The sequence below is a fragment of the Cynoglossus semilaevis genome, chromosome 20 (assembly GCF_000523025.1).
Source record: "Cynoglossus semilaevis isolate Cse_v1.0 chromosome 20, Cse_v1.0, whole genome shotgun sequence".
NCBI classification, from domain to species: domain Eukaryota; kingdom Metazoa; phylum Chordata; class Actinopteri; order Pleuronectiformes; family Cynoglossidae; genus Cynoglossus; species Cynoglossus semilaevis.
The window spans coordinates 522017-530213 of NC_024326.1; the positions used below are offsets into that span (position 1 = coordinate 522017).

General features: G+C 46.4%; 1 protein-coding gene and 1 long non-coding RNA gene across 2 annotated transcripts in view; one reads left to right on the forward strand and one right to left on the reverse strand.

The window, feature by feature from the left end:
- Positions 1-2831: 2831 nt before the first annotated feature.
- Positions 2832-7435, reverse strand: LOC107990164 (uncharacterized). The gene is made up of 2 exons (XR_001761731.2): positions 6464-7435; positions 2832-2999 (listed from the first exon to the last, which is right to left on the reverse strand). It is a non-coding gene; the product is annotated as an uncharacterized LOC107990164 (long non-coding RNA).
- The window catches only part of LOC103395837 (ephrin type-B receptor 3-like), a 39238-nt gene continuing 36332 nt past the window's right edge, over positions 5292-8197 (forward strand). The window contains exon 1 of the mRNA XM_008333635.3: positions 5292-6512. Within this exon, the coding sequence (XP_008331857.1) occupies positions 6449-6512 (64 nt within the window). The 5' untranslated portion in view covers positions 5292-6448. The remainder of the gene's footprint in view (positions 6513-8197) is intronic.

The window sequence follows — 8197 nt, forward strand, 5'->3', positions numbered from 1 at the left end:
ACGAAAAAAAAGCTCCCATAAAAAAACCCCCCAATTACACCCCCCCCCCCCCCCCCAGCCCACTGGGGTCCATTTAATCAATGCTACAGACATGGGTGTAGAGGAGGAGTCGTCTGCAAATGGAAGTGGAGTTCTGAGTCAGCTCACAGGAGATTAAAAAGTAGAGGTGGATGAATAATGGAGGAGGAAAATGGTGGGAAAATTGCCGAATGTGGCGAATCATCAATAACGCCTCCTGTGAATAATTCTGAAGCCAAAGACTTCTCCTGAAAGGAAAAAGGAAAAAGGAAAAAAAAAAATCGGAGTGCCTTCCAAAATGGAATTGTTCTTAATTAGTTTTTGCTGCGGGCCGCCTCACTTCACGGATGAAGCGCTAATTATTTCATACGCCTTTTAGATCACCTCAGGTTTAAAACCTTCTGTATATAAAAAAAAATAAAATAAAAATAAATGACAGCCCTCCACTGATTACCTGTGAAGTCAGAGCGAGAGTAAGAGGAAGCACGGCTGCTGCCAGGTGTGGAGATCTACACCCACAAACACCCCCGGAGCTGCAGGCTGACAGCTTCATCCCAACCCTGGAGCTGCGTCGCCGAGACGAGCACGAGCACGAGCGGCTTCTCGAAAGAGGCTTCATTTCATTTCATGTTTAATCAGCGAGCAGTGCAGAGGGCGAGCCGACCGCTGACAGCCATTTGTGGAAAAAAACCTCCCGCTCCTGTTTTGTTCGTGGCCTTCAGCCCTGGACTAACAGCCACCCACTCTGTCCGAACACAATCACATATCAATACCATTCTCCTCAATGGAGCCCAACGCCACGCCTGCACTATTTCACACGCTGTCCCTAGCGAGGAGCTCCACCGGTTCTTTATTTCGGCCTTGTTAGCGAACAAGCAGCTAAGACTGACAGCGACAGAATATCGAGGAAGGCGAAAAAAACAAAAAAAAACTCCTCGGGCATAGTCTCCTGATTGTTTTCCCCTTCATTATCTGTCATTTTTGTCTCCCATTAACTCCGTCTCCCGCTGTTTGTTGACACATCATTTTCCGGATGTCTCGCGAGTGCAGCCCCCCAGAGGAAAAGAAAAAAAAACAAAACAGGGATTAGCTACGAATGGTGAATTCTTCTTCATATATTTTCAGTCTGACATTCAGACGCTTAAACTATTGTAATTATGCATTTTGGCAAATGCTCGCAATTCAGCTCCTGTGAGTTGGGGGAGATTAATAGAGCTCCTCTGTCGGCAGAGTAAATACTAAGCCACAGCCAGGAGACGGTTTTCTTAGTTTGGCAGAGCGTAACAGCAGCGAGCCAAAAAAATATTTGTCAAAACCACCCAAAGACAGTCAACCCTGCGTGTTTTATGAGCTGGCTTTATCCTGTCGTAGTTGCTGCGATAATATTTTCCCTCATGATTTAGCTTTTGTGTATTGACATCAGATAATAGCACCGGTAAGGCTCTCGTTAATCTGAGGGTAGAACGAAAGGCAGGGAACCGACAGGGGTGTCAAATCCATGGCCCGTGGGCCAACACCGGCCCACTAGGGGTTCAAATATGGCCCGCTTGATGAATTTTGAAAGTGAAAAAAATCGAGCATTTGGGTTTAAATCAAAGGGGCTGGAGTTGTTGTTTTCGATGTTCCGCACTGAAATTCCGACCAGTATCTGACCGATTCAATCCTGCGTATCGGCTCGACCTACCCCTTGTGGAAACAGCGTGCAGTGAGCTGCGTTTTTTTTTTTTTTTTAAATCTTCTTCAGCGAGTCAAACTCAAACTCAGCTTTGGCCTATTTTTCTATTTCTGTAAACAGAAAACACCAAAAGCTTCTAGAAATCCGTTCAATCTGTTTGTATGATGAAAGGTGGAGTTTGAGGTTAAAAAAAAAAAAAAGTTAAAAATATCGATTTGAAGAGGAAGAGAACACCAGCCTGGACTCCAGCAGGTGGTGAGGAAGGAACGTGAGCCTTACTGTAAAATTGATAAAGACAAGGCTGCATTGATTTCCCACTAATCCTCAACTTTATCTAAAAAAACTCAAAACGTTTGTGTGCACATACGTGTTTGTCATCTCCATTCATAGACCCCACAGTTGACTGGACAGACTCCATAACTCACAGGCTCGCTGCAGCAGATAGTCTGGCTCTGTGGAGATGTTCCGTCATCGCTGCTTGTCAGCTTAACACTGCTGTCCCGCCAATCTCATTTCCTCATCCCTGACTCTTTGTGTCTACTCTCCACACACTCTTAAATTTATGTACCCCTCCCTCCCCTCCCCTCCAACATCCCCCCACCCCTTGAGTCCGAGAGCTGATTCCTCATCTGCAGCAGGACTGGAAGTCTCTCTCTCTCCCTCTCTTTCTCTCTCTCTCTGTGGAGCAAAAATTCCTCATTCCACCTGTCGCAGCAGCAACTCAAGCACAAACAATTATTCATCTGTATATACACACACATAGAAATATGATCGCAATCTGTAAATCTTGCCATGTGACAGTTGACTTGCGAGAAAGATTTCTAGGCCGCCGTACAACAACTGCTGGGATGAAAATCGCGACGGCGGCAGAGCCCGGGTTTGACCGAGTCCCTGTCAGTCAAACCTGGACTCGACAACGCCTTCTCCTCTCACCCTCTCACCCTCTCTCCTATGTTCCCCTTTATTATCCAGTCAGGAAACTTCCCTGTGCTGCGGTAGTTGATACTGAGGGAATTGGATGACTGATGCCGTGCTGGGTTTTCCTGTAATTTCCTTAAGCAGCCTCAGTCTCGGAGGAACCTGAGAAAAACACACAAACCAATGAGTGCTGCTGCATGTTTTTTTTTTTTTTTTTTTTTTTTTTTTAAAGCTGAGCAGCAGTATCAGCAGCAGCCCAGTTCTGCACTGTCACACCTCAGGTCTGTAATGACGGCCATGTTTCGTAGACTTTTTTTTTTGCTCCGGTGGCAGGGAGGTGGCAGGGAGCTGCCCGTCACTGGTCTCAGTGGAGGAGGTTGACCCAAGCCTGCTGGGAATTGAACTGTAGTTAATTAGTGCACAAAGCCTGAGGGAGAAAAAAAAACTTTGAGGGGTGGATGTGACAGAGGGGGGGCTGTAGATGTGTGTGTGTGTAGGGTGGGGAGGTTTGAGTGACGACGTCTTGGAGGAGTGGGCCGTGAGGGGAGAGGGGCAGTTTGTAGCACAGTAGGCCTTTTGGGGGAAAACTTTACAAGGGGAGGGGGGTGTTTTTGAGCTGTTGGGGGGTTGGGGTAAGAAGTGAGAACACACACACACACACTGAAACTCGCATTCGCACTTCTGCTTTCAATGGAAATGGATAACTCGGAGCTAAGAATTGAGACCGTTTGAAAACAGAGAAGCAGTTACTGGACGATTAGCTGTGAAGTGACAAAAAAAAAAAGAGAGAGACGGCGCATTCAATAATTACTGTCGCTGTGGCTTCATCCTCGGCTCAAACGAACAAACAAACAGCCCTTGTAATTATGTAAATATGACCGATGCTTGTTTAGTTAGTCGAAGATTCTGGAACTGAGCGAAAAGGAAGGAAGAAATAAGTGACATCAAATATATAATCGCACAGCTATTTCCAAAAAAAAAAAAAAAAAGCTGAACTGCTGGTAATGTATTTCTCTCAGGGAACTTCCTGAAGGGAATAATTAGACTTTTTATCTAATCTAATCTAAATTCAATGCTGAGAAAAGCTTAATGGATACGCAACTCCATTATTTTGGGCTTCTGTAAAACAAAAAAGTCCCATTGAAAATAGGCAGCAGATTGGACTTTTTTTTTTATTTATTTATTTTTTTAACTTTTGATGAAAACACAAACAAACGTATCTTTTTATATGTCAGTCATCCACACCAGCAGCTGTAGCACAACTTCATGAAGTCGTAATTTGTAATCCTCGGGTCAGAGGAAAAAAACACTTCAAAACAAAGATGGCTGTCCACTGGGAAACTATGTCAAATCTGAGTTATTTAGTATTTTCTTGCCACTTTGTTTATTTGTCAGTTGATTAAATCTGAGTTATTTAGTATTTTCTTGCAACTTTATTTGTCAGGTTATTCTGTTGTTGTTGGTTTTTGTTTTTTTTTCTCCCTAGTAATCAGTAGTAATTACTCGGGCCTCAGTACATCTACAGTATCCAATGCTTGGATTGGTCAGTGCTCAGCCGCTGGGAGAGCTGTTACCCGCTGCCTGTACTACAAACACTGCAGGCTACACACTGGCTACAGTCTGCTGGACAATCAGCCAACCAACAACCACCTCCTCTCCCCCCTGTTCTCCCGTTCCTCCTCCTCCTCCCTCCAGATGCGTCAAACTAAATACAGAGCCTGTGGTGGAGCGGAGGAAATTTCAGAGTAAAAGTAACCCGCAAGCGTTGCATTTTAGTGAACTATATTTTACACACACATATATATATACCTATATTAAAAATAATTTGACTACGGAAGCGATGCATTTGTGAATTCTCACAGTTTTAACAAATGCATGTTGCGTATTTCGGGCATGACGTCAGCGCCAGTAATTATTACTGGTGACTAATTAATTTGACTACGGAAGCGATGCATTTGTGAATTCTCACAGTTTTAACAAATGTATGTTGCGTATTTCGGGCATGATGTCAGCACCAGTAATTATTACTGGTGACGCGACTAATGAGGATGAGGTCATTGTTGTTGATGTTTCTGACCCGCTGTGACTCACCTCGCCGTCTGACAACCCGTAAATCGAAGCGTCTGTAAATGATCCAGCGTACTGACATTGGATTTGGCTTCGGCTTTATGGACCAGAGTCGGAACTGGATCAGTCATGAATACAAATACAAGAGTAAAAATAAGGCGACAAGGTCAGAATGTAAAACATTTGAACGTTTTTGCAAATGTAAATATAAATTACCTGAGGTACGCCGATGTAGAAGAACACAGAATTTAAAAATAATACCATGAGAAAACGCAGCTATGATAATAGTAATAATAATATGATGTTTTTTTCTTAAATAGTTAAATAATGTACATAACCTTTTTTAGTAAAACTACCGACAGATGTTGAGAAAAAAAGTCAAATTGTAAAATATTTGCATCTCACACATCTGCTACGATCGAAACGTAATATTTTTCACATTCCGATCAGATGCTAGGAGAGCGCAGTATAAAGATGAGATCATACAGAAGATTACACATTCCGTCCGGTGCTGTGGCTCACCGGACAGAGGAGGTCACCTACCAGTGGGGGAGGTCAGGTCCTTTATGTCTGTTGGCTGATGTAAAAGCAACGCAAGACCAACACCTGGTTCCAAATGGTAGTGACAGATGTGGGATGGGGGAGGGAAGGGGTGAGTACTGGGGAGCATCTGATGTTGTCACGGAGTAAAGGTCAGCCGTAGTACACTGAGTAGAACCACAGGGAGAACCCCATCAGTTAGCACCGGGGATCGAACTGCTAATCTTGCTGTAAGGCTAGACAACTGCCCGTTGTTAAGTGTTTTTCCATAATTGCTCTGTACTATATGGATTGTTGATAACACCGCTAAGGACAGCGCTAGGTGCTTTCTTACATAAACAAAGGTGTATTACTTACATCACGTGTTTCAAACTCAAGGCCCGAGGGCCAAATGTGGCCCGCCAAGTCATTTTGTACGGCCCTCGGGAGCTTAAAAAGCATTTATTATTATAAAATCATCATGCTGAGCTTCTTTACCCGATAAATGAATTTTTATTTTTTTTATTACGCAGCAATGAATAATATTTGTATATGCTGTATCTGAAAATTAGTTTGACATCCCCGTCTTACACAGTGGCGTTTGGAAACACGTTGGTCTTATTTTGAAACTTCATTCCGGAAACCTAACTCTGACTGTGTTCGCTTTGACTCACAATTAGCTCCCTACCCCCCTGTGTGTCTCAGTCCCACTGTTGCCATTCCGACGCATTAGAGGAGCAACAGCTCCGCGGGACGAGTTGGACGAAGTGACGCTGATTCAACCTCTGGACACACAGACAGACACAGACACAGAGACAAGGGGTGGAAAAAAATTGCATCCTCCCGCAACCTGCGCTCACAAAGCTGCCCGCAGAGATGCGCCCCTGGACAGAGGCTGGCTGTGGATGAAGTCCAGAGAAGAGGAGAATGAGTGAGGGAGGACGCGGAGTGAGCGAAGACACGCGTCTGGACTAGGAATAATAAGGCGTTTGAATGAAGCGGACGTGAACTGATAGAAGAAGGTCTCCGCGGCAGAGGAGCAGCAGCAGCAGCAGCAGCAGCAGGACCCGCTCGGTGCTGGTGATGGGGCGCTGATTGCTCCGGAGTCAGCAGTGAAGACATGAGAAGTGGCCGAAGAACACAAAGCTCGTCTGCGCTGCTGCGTCTTTGAGTCTTCCTCCAGCCTCTCCCCCACCTCACCCTCCAACCGGTCCGCTCTACACCTTAATTCATGTGGCAAACGCCTGCTTTATGACAATGGATTACCTGCTGTGGGTGTGCAGCCTCGTTGTCCCTGCGGTGCTGGCTGTGGAAGGTACGTCCCATTTATAACGTCTAATAGCTTCTGCATCTGTTTCCGAACAAAGGGCTTTGGACAGGGCAGGAATTTAAGAAAAAAAAAAACACGCTTTCTTTATTGTCTTGAAAGCCCATTAGAACCACCGCGCCTGGAAATCAAAGACATTTGAGTATTGAGAGGCAGAGGACGGGGGTTCTGCAGGGCTGTTATTGTTGTCACTGTGTCTGATTCGATCTAACCCTGCTGGGAGAGGAGAGGAGAGGAGCACCGGTCTGAGGCCGATGCCATAGGTGGGATGGAGCCCCCCCAAAAAACGGGCTGCGCTCCATGTTTACCTTAATTAAACCTATTCACAGCAGCACCCTCTGTTGACTAGGCAATTCTACTGAGCATCAACCCGCGCTCTGATTGAGGTAATCCAGGCATGTGTGTGTGTGTGAGTGTGTGTGATGACACCCCTGTGCTCCCAATGCGGCTGAAGGACAGCCCTGTTGCTATTGTCCCTCTTGTTGTCACACCCACGAGCCTGTGTGGTGACAGTGGCTGCCCACTGAGCCACTGATCCGTCCCTAGAGGTTACACACGCACCACCACCATCATCATCATCATCATCATCCACCACCACCAGCAGCAGCAGCAGCAGCAGCAATGACAGTGCAGACCACAGGGGCGTCCCCCCCCCTCCCTTCCCACTCCTCCTCCTCCTCCTCCTCTTCTTCATCACTGTAAAATTACAAATACGACACCTACGCCGGGCTCACCATGATGCATGTCAAAGTGTTACAACCTGCTCCCGCTCGGGCTGTGTGGCACACACACACTCACAGATCAGTCCCAGAGGCGCCGCAGGGACACCGGCTGGCGTGAAATATATTAAATGACAAGTGTGAATTAAAGGTCAATGGCTTAACAAGTATGCAGCAGTCCCCCAAGCTCTTTCTCCATCAATCCGCGGCCGCCGGGGCCCCTCCGGGCGGCTGCGGCTGCGGCTGCTGCTGCTGCTGCTGCTGCTGCTCCAGGGAGAGGTCTACAGCCTGCACAGACCACCACTGCTCCCCTCCCCGCGACTCCTCTTTTGAGCTGTAGCTACATGTCCACAGCCTTCCCCTCCCCTCCCGTCCCTCCTCTCCCTCCCTGTCCAATCTGCCTCTCCTGGACCAGGGCCAGTCTGATCCCTCATCAATTTCTGGTGTCAGCGAGTAAATCAATGCAGCGACAGCAGCCCTCCAAGTCCCACCGGGCTCCCACGGAGCAGGCCCATCGGTCCCGTTTCCCAAGGCCTGGCCACTGACTGTTACTCACAGCTCAGGGGTTAACTAATGTTTGTCCTCTGAGGATAAACACGAAGGGCAGATCATTGCACGGGTATGAACGAGGAAAGAAGAAAAAAAGCCCCCTAACCCACCCACCCTTTTTTTTGAGTGTCGTTATTTAGCTGCTTACTCAGTGGATTTCAACACATGGCTTAGATCGGGACTGTTTTTTTGTGGGCTTCGAGCTGGCAACTATATGAAGTGTTTGCCTATTTTACAAAAAAAAAAAAAGCAACTGTGATGGTTTATCTTCCAGTCGCAGTAAAAGCCTCAGCCCCGGTGACATTTTAATGCTATATTACCTCCATTTACAGTCAATGTTTAGTGTAGTCTTCTTTTAAAAGCTCATAAAATAGATGGACGACCGCTCCTGGTGGTGTTTTCTAA